Genomic DNA, 21,574 nt, shown 5'->3' with positions numbered 1-21,574 from the left:
ATGACAGACCAACCATGGTTCCTGGTAAATTACCTGTTACCTGGGTATGACAGACCAACCATGGTTCCTGGTAAATTACCTGTTACCTGGGTATGTCAGACCAACCATGGTTCCTGGTAAATTACCTGTTACCTGGGTATGACAGACCAACCATGGTTCCTGGTAAATTACCTGTTACCTGGGTATGACAGACCAACCATGGTTCCTTCCTGGTAAATGACCTGTTACCTGGGTATGTCAGACCAACCATGGTTCCTTCCTGGTAAATGACCTGTTACCTGGGTATGTCAGACCAACCATGGTTCCTTCCTGGTAAATTACCTGTTACCTGGGTATGACAGACCAACCATGGTTCCTGGTAAATTACCTGTTACCTGGGGATGTCAGACCAACCATGGTTCCTTCCTGGTAAATTACCTGTTACCTGGGTATGACAGACCAACCATGGTTCCTTCCTGGTAAATGACCTGTTACCTGGGTGTGACAGACCAACCATGGTTCCTTCCTGGTAAATTACCTGACTATTACCTGGGTGTGACAGACCAACCATGGTTCCTTCCTGGTAAATGACCTGTTACCTGGGTGTGACAGACCAACCATGGTTCCTTCCTGGTAAATTACCTGACTATTACCTGGGTATGACAGACCAACCATGGTTCCTTCCTGGTAAATTACCTGTTACCTGGGTATGACAGACCAACCATGGTTCCTTCCTGGTAAATTACCTGTTACCTGGGTATGACAGACCAACCATGGTTCCTTCCTGGTAAATGACCTGTTACCTGGGTGTGACAGACCAACCATGGTTCCTTCCTGGTAAATTACCTGACTATTACCTGGGTGTGACAGACCAACCATGGTTCCTTCCTGGTAAATGACCTGTTACCTGGGTGTGACAGACCAACCATGGTTCCTTCCTGGTAAATTACCTGTTACCTGGGTATGACAGACCAACCATGGTTCCTTCCTGGTAAATTACCTGTTACCTGGGTATGACAGACCAACCATGGTTCCTTCCTGGTAAATTACCTGTTACCTGGGTATGACAGACCAACCATGGTTCCTTCCTGGTAAATTACCTGTTACCTGGGTATGTCAGACCAACCATGGTTCCTGGTAAATTACCTGTTACCTGGGTATGACAGACCAACCATGGTTCCTTCCTGGTAAATTACCTGTTACCTGGGTATGACAGACCAACCATGGTTCCTTCCTGGTAAATTACCTGTTACCTGGGTATGACAGACCAACCATGGTTCCTTCCTGGTAAATTACATGTTACCTGGGTATGTCAGACCAACCATGGTTCCTGGTAAATTACCTGTTACCTGGGTATGTCAGACCAACCATGGTTCCTGGTAAATTACCTGTTACCTGGGTATGTCAGACCAACCATGGTTCCTGGTAAATTACCTGTTACCTGGGTATGTCAGACCAACCATGGTTCCTGGTAAATTACCTGTTACCTGGGTATGTCAGACCAACCATGATTCCTTCCTGGTAAATTACCTGTTACCTGGGTATGTCAGACCAACCATGGTTCCTGGTAAATTACCTGTTACCTGGGTATGTCAGACCAACCATGGTTCCTGGTAAATTACCTGTTACCTGGGTATGTCAGACCAACCATGGTTCCTGGTAAATTACCTGTTACCTGGGTATGTCAGACCAACCATGGTTCCTGGTAAATTACATGTTACCTGGGTACGTCAGACCAACCATGGTTCCTGGTAAATTACCTGTTACCTGGGTATGTCAGACCAACCATGATTCCTTCCTGGTAAATTACCTGTTACCTGGGTATGTCAGACCAACCATGGTTCCTGGTAAATTACCTGTTACCTGGGTATGTCAGACCAACCATGGTTCCTGGTCAAAATGCCATCAGAAGGTATTCATACCTCTTGACATATTAATGCACATTTTGTTGAGTTACAGCCTGAATTCAAAGTGAATTAAATGTACTTTGATTCTCACACATTTACCCCATAATGACAAAATGAAAACATGTTTTTAGACATTTTTTGCTCATTTATTGAAAATTAAATACAAAAATTTCAAATTTACATAAATATTCATACCTCTGAGTCAATACATGTTGAAATCAGCGATTACAGATGTGAGCCTTTCTGGGTAAGTCTCTAAGAGCTTTGAGTCTTTCTGGGTAAGTCTAAGAGCTGTGAGTCTTTCTGGGTAAGTCTCTAAGAGTGATTACATCTGTGAGTCTTTCTGGGTAAGTCTCTAAGAACTTTGAGTCTTTCTGGGTAAGTCTCTAAGAGCTGTGAGTCTTTCTGGGTAAGTCTCTAAGAGCCGTGAGTCTTTCTGGGTAAGTCTCTAAGAGCTTTGCACACCTGGATTGTACAACATTTAAAATTCTTAAAGATCTGTCAAGTTGGTTGTTGATCATTGCAAGATGGCCATTTTCAAGTCTTTCCGGAGATTTCCAAGCCGATTTAAGTCAAAACTGTAACTAGGCAACTCAGGAACATTCAATGTCATCTTGGTACGCAACTCCAGTGTATATTTGGCCTTGTGTTGTAGGTTATTGTCCTGCTGAAAGGTGCATGCATCTCTCAGTGTCTGGTGGAAAGCAGACTGATCCAGGTTTTCCTCTAGGATGACATTTTTTATCCTAAAAAAAACTCCCTTGTCCATGCCGATGACAAGCATACCCATAACATGATGCAGTCCCCACCATGCTTAAAAATATGAAGAGTGGTATTCATTGATGTGTTGTACTCGCCCTAAACATAACACTTTGTATTCAAGACAAAGTTAATTTCTTTGCCACATTTTTTTGCAGTATTACTTCAGTGCCATATTGCAAACAGGAAGCATGTTTTGGAATATGTTTTATTCTGTAAAGGCTTCTTTTCCCTCTGTGATTTAGGTCGGTGTTGTGGAGTAACTTCAATGTTGTTGATCCATCCTCAGTTTTCTCCTATCACAACCATTAAACTCTGTAACTGTTTTAAAGTCATTATTGGCCTCTGTGAAATCCCTGAGCGGTTTCCTTCCTCTCCTGCAACTGAGTTAGGAAGGACACCTGTATCTTTGTAGTGAATGGGTGTATTGATACACCTTCCAACGAGAAATTAATAACTTCACAATTCTCAAAAGGTTATTCAATGTCTGCTTTTATTTATTTTTTTACCCATCTACCAATAGGTGCCCTCTTTGCGAGGCACTGGAAAACCTCCCTGGTCTTCGTGGTTAAATCTCCGTTTGAAATTCACTGCTCGACTGAGGGACCTTACAGATAATTGTATGTGTGGCTACTCTGGTTATACAAACCCAAAAATCATGTTAAAACACTATTATTGCACACAGAGTGATGAGTCCATGCAACTTACTATGTGTCTTGTTAAGCACATTTTTACTCCTGAACTGATGTAGCCTTGCCATAACAAAGGGTTTGAATACGTATGTACTTTTTATTTGCATAAATTAGAATTCTACTATGACATTATGGGGTATTTAATTTGCATAAATTCTAATTCTACTATGACATTATGGGGTATTTAATTTGCATAAATTATAATTCTACTGTGACATTATGGGGGTATTTAATTAGCATAAATTATACTTCTACTATGACATTATGGGGTATTTAATTAGCATAAATTCTAATTCTACTATGACAGTATGGGGGTATTTAATTAGCATAAATTATACTTCTACTATGACATTATGGGGTATTTAATTAGCATAAATTCTAATTCTACTATGACATTATGGGGTATTTAATTAGCATAAATTCTAATTCTACTGTGACATTATGGGGGTATTTAATTTGCATAAATTCTAATTCTACTATGACATTATAGAGTATTTATTGTGTGTTGGGACAGTGACATAAAATCTCAATTGAATCCATGTGAAACTCACACTGCAAGACAACAAAATGTGGAACAAGTCAAGGGGTGTGAATATATATATATATATATTTTACCTTTATTTAACTAGTTAAGTCAGTTAAGAACAAAATCTTATTTTCAATGACGGCCTAGGAACAGTGGGTTAACTGCCTGTTCAGGGGCAGAACGACAGATTTGTACCTTGTCAGCTCGGGGGATTTGAACTTGCAACCTTCCGGTTACTAGTACCAACACTCTAACCGCTAGGCTGCCCTGCCGCCCCAATATCTTCTGAAGGCTCTGTTAAAGGACTAGGGTGCTATTTTGGGAAGCAGTCAATCACATGTTGATTAAATGAAACACGTCCATCACCTAAGGAACAACAATATTGCAGTGAATTGCTACAAAAGGCTATCCTGTGTACAGGAAGTCAATGAGACAGCTTTGTATGCATACCGATTGTTCCAACATTTATTTAATATTTCCTCTCAACAGTTTTTGTATCCAAACACACATATCTCTTATACAAACCTATACAACATGTTTCAATTGCATCAATGTTGATTCGTAGTAGCAGTAGTAGTGCATAATTCACTTTCCAACAAGGATAGTGTGTCAAGAAATATATGAACAATGCAGAATCGATAATACAGTCAAAAGATAAGTTAGACAATACAGTAAAAATATAAGTTATCGATAATACAGTAAAAAGAAAAATTATCGATAATACAGTAAAGATAAGTTATCGATAATACAGTAACGATAAGTTAGACCAGGGGTGTCAAACATACGGCCCGCGGGCCGGAACCGGCCCCCAAGGAGGTTCGATCAGGCCCGCAGGATAATTTGAAAGTGGAAAAAATGCATAAAAGACATGGAATTAATATTTTTTTTTTTTTAAGACAAGCCGCATCACTGAGACAGACTGAAAACAGCAGACGGTATCAATGCGCCATCTGCTGCTTGTTACGACGTTGTTAAGATTGTTAATGTCTCTACCTCTCCACTACACCCTCATTAGCCAAAATGTCGTTATCCAAACGGAGAAAAGTAGATAAGGAGTGTAGAATTTTCAAAGAAAAATGGACCACGTCCTATTTATTTACAGAGATGCACGGAAAACCTTTGTGCTTGGTGTGTTTGCAACAAGTTTCGGTATTGAAGGAATATAATATTCGACGCCACTACGAGACTCATCACAGCGAAAAATATGACGGCTTGCAAGGACAACTGAGAAGAGATAAGATTAACGAATTGCTGGCGGGTCTGAGGAAACAGCAGTCAACTTTCATCCAGAGCCGAGAAGTCAGTGAAGCAGCGGTAAAAGCCAGCTACCTAATTGCTAGCGAAATAGCATTAGCATCGAAGCCGTATTCCGACGGTGACTTTGTTAAACGATGCATGATGAAGGCGGCTGAACTTGTATGTCCCGAGAAGCGACAAGCTTTTGCCAATATTAGCATGACGAGGAATACTATAGCAGAGAGGATTTCGGAACTATCGGCAGATTTAGACAGTCAATTGAAACAGAGAGTCAAGTCATTTATTGCATTTTCCGTGGCAATTGACGAGAGCACTGACATCACAGACGTGGCCCAACTGGCCATATTTATTCGAGGAGTTGATGAGACATTGACTGTTACTGAAGAGTTTCTTGAGTTGGTGCCAATGATGGACACCACAACAGCCGAGGACATTTTCGGCTCTGTCCTTGCTGCATTGGACAGAGTTGGAGTGGACTGGTCCCGCGCTGTCAGCCTGGCTACAGACGGCGCGCCATCCATGGTCGGAAAGAAAGCAGGTGTCGCGACAAAGTTCAAAGACAAAGTACAAGCCCTTAATGGAGGAGATCGTTTCTGGACATTTCACTGTATTTTGCACCAGGAGGCATTGTGTTGCAAGTCGCTGAAAATGGACCACGTCATGGAGGTGGTTGTTCGCACTGTAAATTTCATCCGGTCCAGAGGTCTGAACCATCGTCAGTTTGACAAACTTCTCAGCGACAGCAACATTACCCACAGCCTGCCATACCACACTGAAGTGAGATGGTTAAGCCGAGGCATTTCTTTGATCTACGAGAGGAAATCGGACAGTTCATGGAGAAAAAGGAAAACCGGTGTTGGAATTACAATCTCAGGAATGGCTACGGGACCTTGCATTCTTGGTTGATATTACTGAACACTTGAACAATCTGAACAAAATGTTGCAAGGCCGCAAAAAGTTGTCACACAGTTTTCTGACAACATACATGCATTTAAGTTGAAGCTGACTTTGTGGGAGATGCAACTGGCAAATGGCAACCCTGCCCTGATTTTATCAGTATCTACTACCAGGGTACCCCAAATTAACAGCCCTGGCTGCTAAAATGTTGTGCATGTTTGGGACAACCTACCTTTGTGAACAAATTTTCTCAGTGATGAATATCAATAAAACAAAAATGCGTTCAAGGCTCACAAACAAGCACTTAAATGACATTCTGAAAGTGACAGCTAGTCAGGACATGACACCTGGTGTTGATGCACTTGTACAGGCCAAAAGATGCCAAGTTTCAGGTAGAAATACAAGTCCAGACTAGACTAACACCTTTAAAATGCTGCCTTAGATACTGTTTGCATTGAAAGAATACAGCTCTGTGAAGATGAATCCTTACTGTGGTGATTTAAAAAATGTGCACTTTAATGTTAGTCAGCAGCTTCAAAACAAAAGTTGTGTGATGGAATTCTACTGTTCATACAACTCCATACATTTTCAGTATGTATTGTATGTGTATGTATGTTTCATGTATGAAGTTTACAGATTTACAGGACAGGCGAACACTTTCTTCATTACACATTTAAAATCACTCTCCTTAGTTTGTAAGGTGTACGCAGGGATTACATTTAGATTTTATATGCGTATGTGTAAGTGGTTTAAAAATTCCTTTCTTTAAAAGTCTCATTTAATCTTAAAGTGCATTACTATATTTTTCAGTACCAATTAAAGTTTTGTGCCTTTGTACAATCAGTGGGATCAGTTGCAATGCATATTTGTGAATGATAAAAGTAAATTGCACATTTGTCTAAGGAAATATGAGGTGTTTCATGAAATGTTTTGTAAAAGGATAGTTCATTAAATTTCAATATTTTCCTAATGTTCTTGTGCTTCTTTACACCAAAACAAAGGAAAGACATGATATTTTGGTTATTTATAGCAGAGTATGGTATAACTTTAATGGTCCGGCCCACTTGACATCTCCCTAGGCCGTATGTGGCCCACGATGCGAAATGAGTTTGACACCCCTGAGTTAGACAATACAGTAAAAATATAAGTTATCGATAATACAGTAACGATAAGTTAGACAATACAGTAAAAATATAAGTTATCGATAATACAGTAACGATAAGTTAGACAATACAGTAAAAATATAAGTTATCGATAATACAGTAACGATAAGTTAGACAATACAGTAAAAATATAAGTTATCGATAATACAGTAACGATAAGTTAGACAATACAGTAAAAATATAAGTTATCGATAATACAGTAAAAAGATTCATTACAATAAAAAAGTGGTTCTCCATGTAATAAAACAAAATCATTTAAAAATAAATACAAACCTAGTTCTTTACACTTCATTCAATACATTATTACAAAACATCTGAACTAAATTCATACAAATAGGGAGGGTATCCCAGACACTCTGGTTATATAAACCCAGATTCAGTCTAGTAGTCTGGACACTCTGGTTATATAAACCCAGATTCAGTCTAGTAGTCTGGACACTCTGGTTATATAAACCCAGATTCAGTCTAGTAGTCTGGACACTCTGGTTATATAAACCCAGATTCAGTCTAGTAGTCTGGTTATATAAACCCAGATTCAGTCTAGTAGTCTGGACACTGGTTATATAAACCCAGATTCAGTCTAGTAGTCTGGACACTGGTTATATAAACCCAGATTCAGTCTAGTAGTCTGGACACTCTGGTTATATAAACCCAGATTCAGTCTAGTAGTCTGGACACTCTGGTTATATAAACCCAGATTCAGTCTAGTAGTCTGGACACTGGTTATATACACCCAGATTCAGTCTAGTAGTCTGGACACTCTGGTTATATACACCCAGATTCAGTCTAGTAGTCTGGACACTCTGGTTATATAAACCCAGATTCAGTCTAGTAGTCTGGACACTCTGGTTATATAAACCCAGATTCAGTCTAGTAGTCTGGACACTGGTTATATAAACCCAGATTCAGTCTAGTAGTCTGGACACTCTGGTTATATAAACCCAGATTCAGTCTAGTAGTCTGGTTATATAAACCCAGATTCAGTCTAGTAGTCTGGATATAGTGTACTCCATTCTGCTATAAATCAGTCTACTATAGTGTACTCCATTCTGTTATAAATCAGTCTACTATAGTGTACTCCATTCTGTTATAAATCAGTCTACTATAGTGTACTCCATTCTGTTATAAAACAGTCTACTATAGTGTACTCCATTCTGTTATAAATCAGTCTACTATAGTGTACTCCATTCTGTTATAAATCAGTCTACTATAGTGTACTCCATCCATTCTGTTATAAAACAGTCTACTATAGTGTACTCCATTCTGCTATAAACCAGTCTACTATAGTGTACTCCATTCTGTTATAAAACATTCTACTATAGTGTACTCCATTCTGTTATAAAACAGTCTACTATAGTGTACTCCATTCTGCCATAAAACAGTCTACTATAGTGTACTCCATTCTGTTATAAACCAGTCTACTATAGTGTACTCCATTCTGTTATAAAACAGTCTACTATAGTGTACTCCATTCTGCCATAAAACAGTCTACTATAGTGTACTCCATTCTGTTATAAACCAGTCTACTATAGTGTACTCCATTCTGTTATAAAACAGTCTACTATAGTGTACTCCATTCTGCTATAAACCAGTCTACTATAGTGTACTCCATTCTGCTATAAACCAGTCTACTATAGTGTACTCCATTCTGTTATAAAACAGGGTACTATAGTGTACTCCATTCTGCTATAAAACAGTCTACTATAGTGTACTCCATTCTGCCATAAAACAGTCTACTATAGTGTACTCCATTCTGTTATAAACCAGTCTACTATAGTGTACTCCATTCTGTTATAAAACAGTCTACTATAGTGTACTCCATTCTGCTATAAACCAGTCTACTATAGTGTACTCCATTCTGTTATAAAACAGGGTACTATAGTGTACTCCATTCTGCTATAAACCAGTCTACTATAGTGTACTCCATTCTGTTATAAAACAGGGTACTATATGGTCAGGTAAATATGGTGCCATTTGGGACACATGGTGGTTCAGACTGTGCTGTGTGTCAGTGTTGTCATATCCTCCCTCAGAGACAAAGGTAGTGCACTACATAGGGAATAGGGTGCTGTTTAGCACATAGTGTGTGTCAATGGTGTTATCTCTTCCCCCAGAAGTGGTCCTTCCTCCTCTTAACAGTAGTGCACTACATAGGGAATAGGGTTCCATTTGGAATGCATTGTGAGGGGGGGGCAGTGCTTCCTGTTATCTCTTCCCCCAGAAGTCATCCTTCCTCCTCTGGGCTCGGTCCAGGACCTGGGAGGCCATAGAGCAGGACGCTGCTGACCTGGATGAGATCTGGGACATCCTGTCATCTGGAGGGTCACCACAGGTCAGGGGTCAGAGGTTAGCCAGGTCGGGGAGAGAGTGATCGGATGACTCCCAAAGATTTAGAATCTCAGCTAATCCTTTATGTTTTATGTCATGGAGATATTGAAGCAAATGTCTCATTTTTATTTAGTGTCACTTCCCTTGTATCAAGACTAACACTGAAATGACCCCTAAGCCTGATTTTAACACTGAAATGACCCCTAAGCCTGACTTTAACACTGAAATTACCCCTAAACCTGCCTTTAACACCGAAATGACCTCTAAGCCTGCCTTTAACACTGAAATGACCTCTAAGCCTGACTTTAACACTGAAATGACCCCTAAGCCTGCCTTTAACACTGAAATGACCTCTAAGCCTGCCTTTAACACTGAAATGACCTCTAAGCCTGACTTTAACACTGAAATTACATCTAAGCCTGCTTTTAACACTGAAATTACCCCTAAACCTGCATTTAACACTGAAATTACCCCTAAACCTGCCTTTAACACTGAAGACCAACATCAGCCTTGTTAGTCTACTTGTGATAAACTGAGCTTTAACTTATCCAGAAGTCCAGGACACCAGAGGGGTATACTACAAAACAGGATAAAAAAATAAAAAAAAAAAAATATATATATATTATACATGCCTGAAATGGGCATCGTCTAATTGATTCAACAACCAAAAAACATGTTATCAGACTAATGTGAAGAAGCTTGTTACTGCTACATTACCTTCATTATCAGACTAATGTGAAGAAGCTTGTTACTGCTACATTACCTTCATTATCAGACTAATGTGAAGAAGCTTGTTACTGCTACATTACCTTCATTATCAGACTAATGTGAGGAAGCTTGTTACTGCTACATTACCTTCATTATCAGACTAATGTGAAGAAGCTTGTTACTGCTACATTACCTTCATTATCAGACTAATGTGAGGAAGCTTGTTACTGCTACATTACCTTCATTATCAGACTAATGTGAGGAAGCTTGTTACTGCTACATTACCTTCATTATCCGACTAATGTGAGGAAGCTTGTTACTGCTACATTACCTTCATTATCAGACTAATGTGAGGAAGCTTGTTACTGCTACATTACCTTCATTATCAGACTAATGTGAGGAAGCTTGTTACTGCTACATTACCTTCATTATCCGACTAATGTGAGGAAGCTTGTTACTGCTACATTACCTTCATTATCAGACTAATGTGAAGAAGCTTGTTACTGCTACATTACCTTCATTATCAGACTAATGTGAGGAAGCTTGTTACTGCTACATTACCTTCATTATCAGACTAATGTGAGGAAGCTTGTTACTGCTACATTACCTTCATTATCAGACTAATGTGAGGAAGCTTGTTACTGCTACATTACCTTCATTATCAGACTAATGTGAGGAAGCTTGTTACTGCTACATTACCTTCATCATCAGTTCCACAGCCACCACCAGGACACAGCAGCAGCTCAGACGTCCTCAGGCCTAAATGACCTGGAGTAGAGAAGACAATGTTCTGTTAGTTGTTGTTGTTTAGGGGTTACATGTAAATGTCTAGATAACAGTACATTTTAGAGTTCCATGTTATTACACATGATGCACAATACTGCTGCAGTTATAGCCTGTTGTCTTCCAATCAACTCCATAGTAGTTTCTACCTCCGGTGTTTCTACCCCAGGTGTTTCTATCCCAGGTCTTTCTACCCCAGGTGTTTCTACCCCAGGTGTTTCTATCCCAGGTCTTTCTACCCCAGGTGTTTCTACCCCAGGTGTTTCTACCCCAGGTGTTTCTATCCCCGGTGTTTCTACCCCAGGTCTTTCTACCCCAGGTCTTTCTACCCCAGGTCTTTCTACCCCAGGTCTTTCTACCTCCGGTGTTTCTACCCCAGGTCTTTCTACCCCAGGTGTGTCTACCCCAGGTCTTTCTACCCCAGGTGTTTCTACCCCAGGTGTTTCTACCCCAGGTGTTTCTACCCCAGGTGTTTCTACCCCAGGTGTTTCTACCCCAGGTGTTTCTACCCCAGGTGTTTCTACCCCAGGTGTTTCTACCCCAGGTGTTTCTACCCCAGGTGTTTCTACCTCCGGTGTTTCTACCCCAGGTCTTTCTACCTCCGGTGCTTCTTATCCCAGGTCTTTCTACCCCAGGCGTGTCTACCCCAGGCGTGTCTACCCCAGGCGTGTCTACCCCAGGCGTGTCTACCCCAGGCGTTTCTACCTCAGACGTCTCTACCTCAGACGTCTCTACCTCAGACGTCTCTACCTCAGACGTCTCTACCCCAGGAGTCTCTACCCCAGGAGTCTCTACCCCAGGAGTTTCTACCCCAGGAGTTTCTACCCCAGGAGTTTCTACCCCAGGAGTTTCTACCTCAGGAGTTTCTACCCCAGGTGTTTCTACCCCAGGTGTAGGCCTATTATTCTGAAAATAAACTGAATGCGGGGGTGAGGAGGGGGGGTTCTGGAGTGGAGTCAGGAATGGAGGGAGACGTGAGGACGAGAAAGAGGTGAGGACTCTGGGAGAGAGAAAGGGAATTCCCCCAATTGTGATACCCTGGCATCGACTTCTGTATCTTTTGTCCTGAGGAGAAAGAAGCAGCGAGGAACTACAACACTAGACAATATCTGGGCTGGCGGGAAGGAACGAGGAGCGGACTACAACAGATCTGGGACCAGGTTTTGTTATGCAACAGTAGAATATGCTGAGAAAAGCCACAAACTGTAAAGATGTCTCAGCAGTAGAGGGAGAGAGAGAGAGAGAGACCCCACCCCACAGGGACTCAGTCAAACAGACTGACCTATATACTGTAGAGGTGGCGGAAACCTGACACACACACACCTCTCATCAACGGTAAATTACACTCATTGTCACATTATTATGAGTATTTAAGTCTCGTAAACGGTCTTTGATGAGGCAATGCAGTGTTTTTATTGGCCCAGAACTATTTGGGTGATGATGTGATGGGACAACGTCACACAGGTTGAACTAAAGACGCAGATACAGCATCCCATATGCCAGTAATGTAAAAGTGGTTTGATCAGTCAAAAACCAAGGAAATGTAGATGTTAAGTTCAACTGCTGATGCTGTTCGTAGACAGACAGTACCACACTACTACAGTACCACACTACTACAGTACCACACTACCACACCACTACAGTACCACACCACTACAGTACCACACTACTACAGTACCACACTACTACAGTACCACACTACTACAGTACCACACCACACCACTACAGTACCACACTACTACAGTACCACACTACTACAGTACCACACTACTACAGTACCACACTACTACAGTACCACACCACTACAGTACCACACCACTACAGTACCACACCACTACAGTACCACACCACACTACTACAGTACCACACTACTACAGTACCACACTACTACAGTACCACACCACTACAGTACCACACCGCACTACTACAGTACCACACCGCACTACTACAGTACCACACCGCACTACTACAGTACCACACTACTACAGTACCACACCACTACAGTACCACACCACTACAGTACCACACCGCACCACTACAGTACCACACCGCACCACTACAGTACCACACCGCACTACTACACCACACTACTACAGTACCACACCACACTACTACAGTACCACACCACACTACTACAGTACCACACCACACTACTACAGTACCACACTACTACAGTACCACACTACTACAGTACCACACTACTACAGTACCACACTACTACAGTACCACACTACTACAGTACCACACTACTACAGTACCACACTACTACAGTACCACACCACACTACTACAGTACCACACTACTACAGTACCACACCACACTACTACAGTACCACACCACACTACTACAGTACCACACTACTACAGTACCACACTACTACAGTACCACACTACTACAGTACCACACTACTACAGTACCACACTACTACAGTACCACACTACTACAGTACCACACTACTACAGTACCACACTACTACAGTACCACACTACTACAGTACCACACTACTACAGTACCACACCACTACAGTACCACACTACTACAGTACCACACTACTACAGTACCACACTACTACAGTACCACACTACTACAGTACCACACCACACTACTACAGTACCACACCACACTACTACAGTACCACACTACTACAGTACCACACTACTACAGTACCACACCACTACAGTACCACACTACTACAGTACCACACCACTACAGTACCACAATACTACAGTACCACATCACTACAGTACCACACTACTACAGTACCACACTACTACAGTAGGTACCAGTGAGGTCCTCAGGACAGGTACCGTTATGACAGACAGTACCACACCACTACAGTAGGTACCAGTGAGGTCCTCAGGACAGGTACCGTTATGACAGACAGTACCACACCACTACAGTAGGTACCAGTGAGGTCCTCAGGACAGGTACCGTTATGACAGACAGTACCACACCACTACAGTACCACACTACTACAGTACCACAATACTACAGTACCACACTACTACAGTACCACACTACTACAGTACCACACTACTACAGTACCACACCACTACAGTACCACACTACTACAGTACCACACCACTACAGTAGGTACCAGTGAGGTCCTCAGGACAGGTACCGTTATGACAGACAGTACCACACCACTACAGTAGGTACCAGTGAGGTCCTCAGGACAGGTACCGTTATGACAGACAGTAGGTACCAGTGAGGTCCTCAGGACAGTTACCGTTATGACAGACAGTACCACACCACTACAGTAGGTACCAGTGAGGTCCTCAGGACAGGTACCGTTATGACAGACAGTACTACAGTAGGTACCAGTGAGGTCCTCAGGACAGGTACCGTTATGACAGACAGTACTACAGTAGGTACCAGTGAGGTCCTCAGGACAGGTACCGTTATGACAGACAGTACTACAGTAGGTACCAGTGAGGTCCTCAGGACAGGTACCGTTATGACAGACAGTACTACAGTAGGTACCAGTGAGGTCCTCAGGACAGGTACCGTTATGACAGACAGTACTACAGTAGGTACCAGTGAGGTCCTCAGGACAGGTACCGTTATGACAGACAGTACCACACCACTACAGTAGGTACCAGTGAGGTCCTCAGGACAGGTACCGTTATGACAGACAGTACCACACCACTACAGTAGGTACCAGTGAGGTCCTCAGGACAGGTACCGTTATGACAGACAGTAGGTACCAGTGAGGTCCTCAGGACAGTTACCGTTATGACAGACAGTAGGTACCAGTGAGGTCCTCAGGACAGTTACCGTTATGACAGACAGTACTACAGTAGGTACCAGTGAGGTCCTCAGGACAGGTACCGTTATGACAGACAGTACCACACCACTACAGTAGGTACCAGTGAGGTCCTCAGGACAGGTACCGTTATGACAGACAGTACCACACCACTACAGTAGGTTCCAGTGAGGTCCTCAGGACAGTTACCGTTATGTTGGAACTCTGGGTCTCTGAGCGTCCCCTGGATGCGGTTAACAGGTGCCGGGACGGCGGCGTCGGGTTGTCCGCTGGTCGTGCGTTTACGGGAGGCTTTGGCCTCCGGTGGAGGGTCAGGGGGGTTCTCCGGAGAGGTCTCCCCCGACCAGGAGTCCTCTCTCAGGGGGAGGGGGTCCACAGTAGTCACCCCTGCTGCAGGAGAGGACTGGGGATGATTCCGCTCCTCATTCTGATCGAGACACAACATCAGATTTTATTTGATTTATTTTACCTTTTATTTAACTAGTCAAGTCAGTTAAGAACAAATTCTTATTTTCAATGACGGCCTAGGAACAGTGGGTTAACTGGTCTAGGAACAGTGGGTTAACTGGTCTAGGAACAGTGGGTTAACTGGTCTAGGAACAGTGGGTTAACTGGTCTAGGAACAGTGGGTTAACTGGTCTAGGAACAGTGGGTTAACTGGTCTCGGAACAGTGGGTTAACTGGTCTCGGAACAGTGGGTTAACTGAACAGTGGGTTAACTGGTCTAAGAACAGTGGGTTAACTGGTCTAAGAACAGTGGGTTAACTGGTCTAAGAACAGTGGGTTAACTGGTCTAAGAACAGTGGGTTAACTGCCTTGTTCAGGGGCAGAACGACAGATTTGTACCATGTCAGCTCGGGGTTTGAACTTGCAACCTTCCGGTTACTAGTCCAACGCTCTAACCACTAGGCTGCCCTGCCGCCCCCAGATTCACTAACTAACCAGACTAGAGGAACAGATAGCATTAACAAGACATAGGCATTACAACCAGCCCGGGACAATGTCCTTATCTTAGTCGAACCACTAGCAAATACAATCAATCAATCAATCAATCAATTTAATCAATCTTCTCACCAAGGAGAAGCCTATAAATACTACAAGATGTATCTTCTCACCAAGGAGAGGCCTATAAATACTACAAGATGTATCTTCTCACCAAGGAGAAGCCTATAAATACTACAAGATGAATCTTCTCAACAAGGAGAGGCCTATAAATACTACAAGGTGTATCTTCTCACCAAGGAGAAGCCTATAAATACTACAAGGTGTATCTTCTCACCAAGGAGAAGCCTATAAATACTACAAGATGCATCTTCTCACCAAGGAGAAGCCTATAAATACTACAAGATGTATCTTCTCACCAAGGAGAGGCCTATAAATACTACAAGATGTATCTTCTCACCAAGGAGAAGCCTATAAATACTACAAGATGAATCTTCTCAACAAGGAGAGGCCTATAAATACTACAAGGTGTATCTTCTCACCAAGGAGAGGCCTATAAATACTACAAGATGTATCTTCTCACCAAGGAGAAGCCTATAAATACTACAAGATGCATCTTCTCACCGAGGAGAAGCCTATAAATACTACAAGATGTATCTTCTCACCAAGGAGAGGCCTATAAATAATACAAGGTGTATCTTCTCACCAAGGAGAAGCCTATAAATACTACAAGATGTATCTTCTCACCAAGGAGAAGCCTATAAATACTACAAGATGAATCTTCTCAACAAGGAGAAGCCTATAAATACTACAAGATGCATCTTCTCACCAAGGAGAGGCCTATAAATACTACAAGATGCATCTTCTCACCAAGGAGAGGCCTATAAATACTACAAGGTGTATCTTCTCACCAAGGAGAGGCCTATAAATACTACAAGATGTATCTTCTCACCAAGGAGAGGCCTATAAATACTACAAGATGCATCTTCTCACCAAGGAGAGGCCTATAAATACTACAAGATGCATCTTCTCACCAAGGAGAAGCCTATAAATACTACAAGATGTATCTTCTCACCAAGGAGAGGCCTATAAATACTACAAGATGTATCTTCTCACCAAGGAGAAGCCTATAAATACTACAAGATGAATCTTCTCAACAAGGAGAGGCCTATAAATACTACAAGGTGTATCTTCTCACCAAGGAGAAGCCTATAAATACTACAAGATGAATCTTTTCAACAAGGAGAAGCCTATAAATACTACAAGGTGTATCTTCTCACCAAGGAGAAGCTCTACCCAACTATCCCAATATCCAGTGGTGTAGAATGTTACCTGTCTGGCTGCTCGTTGTGGCGAGGCCAGAGAGAGGGGTTTAAATGGGGAACGGGTTTTACCCAACGGAGGTTCACTTCTCTTCGCCCAGCCGTTAGCCTCCATCTTAGGAGGAGACACCAGGATAGCACCTCCTGACAAGACATTAGACAAGGTGATCACGTTTACCCTCTGTGGATCAATAAAGTTTTTTTTTTTCTTCAATTCAACACAGAACAGAAGTAATGAACCATGATTTGATCTTGACTGTGATATGTGGTTGTTTATCTACTAAACTGAATGGAACTGTCTATAAGATGCTCTGGATATGAGTGTCTGCTAAATGATTCAACTGTCATGTAAAATGTTGAAAACAGTGAGTTTAGTGTATTATATTGATGTGACCCATAACTGAACTGTGAAGATAAAAAGAGTTTGTGAAAAAGTGTAGGCTGGATGCAAGCTGAGGTGGGAAGAGCCTGACGTTGGTTTGTTTCCACTATCACCTAGTTTATGGTTAAACTGCCTCAACACAGTAGTTAGTTGGTTTGTTTCCACTATCACCTAGTTTATGGTTAAACTGCCTCAACACAGTAGTTAGTTGGTTTGTTTCCACTATCACCTAGTTTATGGTTAAACTGCCTCAACACAGTAGTTAGTTGGTTTGTTTCCACTATCACCTAGTTTATGGTTAAACTGCCTCAACACAGTAGTTAGTTGGTTTGTTTCCACTATCACCTAGTTTATGGTTAAACTGCCTCAACACAGTAGTTAGTTGGTTTGTTTCCACTATCACCTAGTTTATGGTTAAACTGCCTCAACACAGTAGTTAGTTGGTTTGTTTCCACTATCACCTAGTTTATGGTTAAACTGCCTCAACACAGTAGTTAGTTGGTTTGTTTCCACTATCACCTAGTTTATGGTCATGGTTAAACTGCCTCAACACAGTAGTTAGTTGGTTTGTTTCCACTATCACCTAGTTTATGGTTAAACTGCCTCAACACAGTAGTTAGTTGGTTTGTTTCCAGTATCACCTAGTTTATGGTTAAACTGCCTCAACACCGTAGTTAGTTGGTTTGTTTCCACTATCACCTAGTTTATGGTTAAACTGCCTCAACACAGTAGTTAGTTGGTTTGTTTCCACTATCACCTAGTTTATGGTTAAACTGCCTCAACACAGTAGTTAGTTGGTTTGTTTCCACTATCACCTAGTTTATGGTTAAACTGCCTCAACACAGTAGTTAGTTGGTTTGTTTCCACTATCACCTAGTTTATGGTTAAACTGCCTCAACACAGTAGTTAGTTGGTTTGTCTCCACTATCTCCTAGTTTATGGTTAAACTGCCTCAACACAGTAGTTAGTTGGTTTGTTTCCACTATCACCCTAGTTTATGGTTAAACTGCCTCAACACAGTAGTTAGTTGGTTTGTTTCCACTATCACCTAGTTTATGGTCATGGTTAAACTGCCTCAACACAGTAGTTAGTTGGTTTGTTTCCACTATCACCTAGTTTATGGTTAAACTGCCTCAACACAGTAGTTAGTTGGTTTGTTTCCACTATCACCTAGTTTATGGTCATGGTTAAACTGCCTCAACACAGTAGTTAGTTGGTTTGTTTCCACTATCACCTAGTTTATGGTCATGGTTAAACTGCCTCAACACAGTAGTTAGTTGGTTTGTTTCCACTATCACCTAGTTTATGGTTAAACTGCCTCAACACAGTAGTTAGTTGGTTTGTTTCCACTATCACCTAGTTTATGGTTAAACTGCCTCAACACAGTAGTTAGTTGGTTTGTCTCACTATCCCTAGTTTATGGTTAAACTGCCTCAACACAGTAGTTAGTTGGTTTGTTTCCACTATCACCTAGTTTATGGTCATGGTAAACTGCCTCAACACAGTAGTTAGTTGGTTTGTTTCACTATCACCTAGTTTATGGTCATGGTTAAACTGCCTCAACACAGTAGTTAGTTTGTTTGTTTCCACTATCACCTAGTTTATGGTCATGGTTAAACTGCCTCAACACAGTAGTTAGTTGGTTTGTTTCCACTATCACCTAGTTTATGGTCATGGTAAACTGCCTCAACACAGTAGTTAGTTGGTTTGTTTCCACTATCACCTAGGTTATGGTTAAACTGCCTCAACACAGTAGTTAGTTGGTTTGTTTCCACTATCACCTAGTTTATGGTTAAACTGCCTCAACACAGTAGTTAGTTGGTTTGTTTCCACTATCACCTAGTTTATGGTTAAACTGCCTCAACACAGTAGTTAGTTGGTTTGTTTCCACTATCACCTAGTTTATGGTTAAACTGCCTCAACACAGTAGTTAGTTGGTTTGTTTCCACTATCACCTAGTTTATGGTCATGGTAAACTGCCTCAACACAGTAGTTAGTTGGTTTGTTTCCACTATCACCTAGTTTATGGTTAAACTGCCTCAACACAGTAGTTAGTTGGTTTGTTTCCACTATCACCTAGTTTATGGTTAAACTGCCTCAACACAGTAGTTAGTTGGTTTGTTTCCACTATCACCTAGTTTATGGTTAAACTGCCTCAACACAGTAGTTAGTTGGTTTGTTTCCACTATCACCTAGTTTATGGTCATGGTAAACTGCTACTGTAGACAAACCCAGACTGGGTCGGACCACATATTGTCCCTGGAGACAAACCCAGACTGGGTCGGACCACATATTGTCCCTGGAGACAAACCCAGACTGGACAGGACCACACACTGTCCCTGGAGACAAACCCAGACTGGACAGGACCACACACTGTCCCTGGAGACAAACCCAGACTGGACAGGACCACACACTGTCCCTGGAGACAAACCCAGACTGGACAGGACCACACACTGTCCCTGGAGACAAACCCAGACTGGACAGGACCACACACTGTCCCTGGAGACAAACCCAGACTGGACAGGACCACACACTGTCCCTGGAGACAAACCCAGACTGGACAGGACCACACACTGTCCCTGGAGACAAACCCAGACTGGACAGGACCACACACTGTCCCTGGAGACAAACCCAGACTGGACAGGAACACACACTGTCCCTGGAGACAAACCCAGATTGGGCTGGACCACACACTGTCCCTGGAGACAAACCCAGACTGGGCTGGACCACACACTGTCCCTGGATCATTTATTTGATTGTTTTGGTACCAGTAACCTCTCTCTCCAAAACAAAAATTTGAATAAAAAGTTTGTCACAAAAATACAAACAATATGTCAACAATATATACAGTGCCTTGCGAAAGTATTCGGCCCCCTTGAACTTTGCGACCTTTAGCCACATTTCAGGCTTCAAACATAAAGATATAAAACTGTGAAGAATCAACAACAAGTGGGACTCAATCATGAAGTGGAACGACATTTATTGGATATTTCAAACTTTTTTAACAAATCAAAAACTGAAAAATTGGGCGTGCAAAATTATTCAGCCCCCTTAAGTTAATACTTTGTAGCGCCACCTTTTGCTGCGATTACAGCTGTAAGTCGCTTGGGGTATGTCTCTATCAGTTTTGCACATCGAGAGACTGACATTTTTTCCCATTCCTCCTTGCAAAACAACTCGAGCTCAGTGAGGTTGGATGGAGAGCATTTGTGAACAGCAGTTTTCAGTTCTTTCCACAGATTCTCGATTGGATTCAGGTCTGGACTTTGACTTGGCCATTCTAACACCTGGATATGTTTATTTTTGAACCATTTCATTGTAGATTTTGCTTTATGTTTTGGATCATTGTCTTGTTGGAAGACAAATCTCCGTCCCAGTCTCAGGTCTTTTGCACACTCCATCAGGTTCTCTTCCAGAATGGTCCTGTATTTGGCTCCATCCATCTTCCCATCAATTTGAACCATCTTCCCTGCCACCACCATGTTTGACAGTGGGGATGTTGTGTTCAGGGTGATGAGCTGTGTTGCTTTTACGCCAAACATAACGTTTTGCATTGTTGACAAAAAGTTCAATTTTGGTTTCATCTGACCAGAGCACCTTCTTCCACATGTTTGGTGTGTCTCCCAGGTGGCTTGTGGCAAACTTTAAACGACACTTTTTATGGATATCTTTAAGAAATGGCTTTCTTCTTGCTACTCTTCCATAAAGGCCAGATTTGTGCAATATACGACTGATTGTTGTCCTATGGACAGTGTCCCACCTCAGCTGTAGATCTCTGCAGTTCATCCAGAGTGATCATGGGCCTCTTGGCTGCATCTCTGATCAGTCTTCTCCTTGTATGAGCTGAAAGTTTAGAGGGACGGCCAGGTCTTGGTAGATTTGCAGTGGTCTCATACTCCTTCCATTTCAATATTATCGCTTGCACAGTGCTCCTTGGGATGTTTAAAGCTCAGGAAATCTTTTTGTATCCAAATCCGGCTTTAAACTTCTTCACAACAGTATCTCGGACCTGCCTGGTGTGTTCCTTGTTCTTCATGATGCTCTCTGCGCTTTTAACGGACCTCTGAGACTATCACAGTGCAGGTGCATTTATACAGAGACTTGATTACACACAGGTGGATTGTATTTATCATCAATAGTCATTTAGGTCAACATTGGATCAT

At 42.0% G+C, this 21,574-nt stretch overlaps 1 protein-coding gene across 1 annotated transcript in view; it reads right to left on the bottom strand.

The window, feature by feature from the left end:
• Nucleotides 1–7,144: 7,144 nt before the first annotated feature.
• Nucleotides 7,145–21,574, bottom strand: part of mdm1 (Mdm1 nuclear protein) — a 50,890-nt gene continuing 36,460 nt past the window's right edge. The window contains exons 11-14 of the mRNA XM_052514445.1: nucleotides 17,040–17,306; nucleotides 14,955–15,192; nucleotides 10,916–10,984; nucleotides 7,145–9,495 (exon numbers count right to left, since the gene is read on the bottom strand). Coding sequence (XP_052370405.1) covers nucleotides 9,386–9,495; nucleotides 10,916–10,984; nucleotides 14,955–15,192; nucleotides 17,040–17,306 — 684 coding nt within the window. The 3' untranslated portion in view covers nucleotides 7,145–9,385. The remainder of the gene's footprint in view (nucleotides 9,496–10,915; nucleotides 10,985–14,954; nucleotides 15,193–17,039; nucleotides 17,307–21,574) is intronic.

This window comes from Oncorhynchus keta, unplaced genomic scaffold (assembly GCF_023373465.1).
Source record: "Oncorhynchus keta strain PuntledgeMale-10-30-2019 unplaced genomic scaffold, Oket_V2 Un_scaffold_17573_pilon_pilon, whole genome shotgun sequence".
Classification (NCBI taxonomy): Eukaryota; Metazoa; Chordata; class Actinopteri; order Salmoniformes; family Salmonidae; genus Oncorhynchus; species Oncorhynchus keta.
Note: the sequence above shows the minus strand (reverse complement) of the source record. Positions and strands in the feature narration are given on the sequence as shown.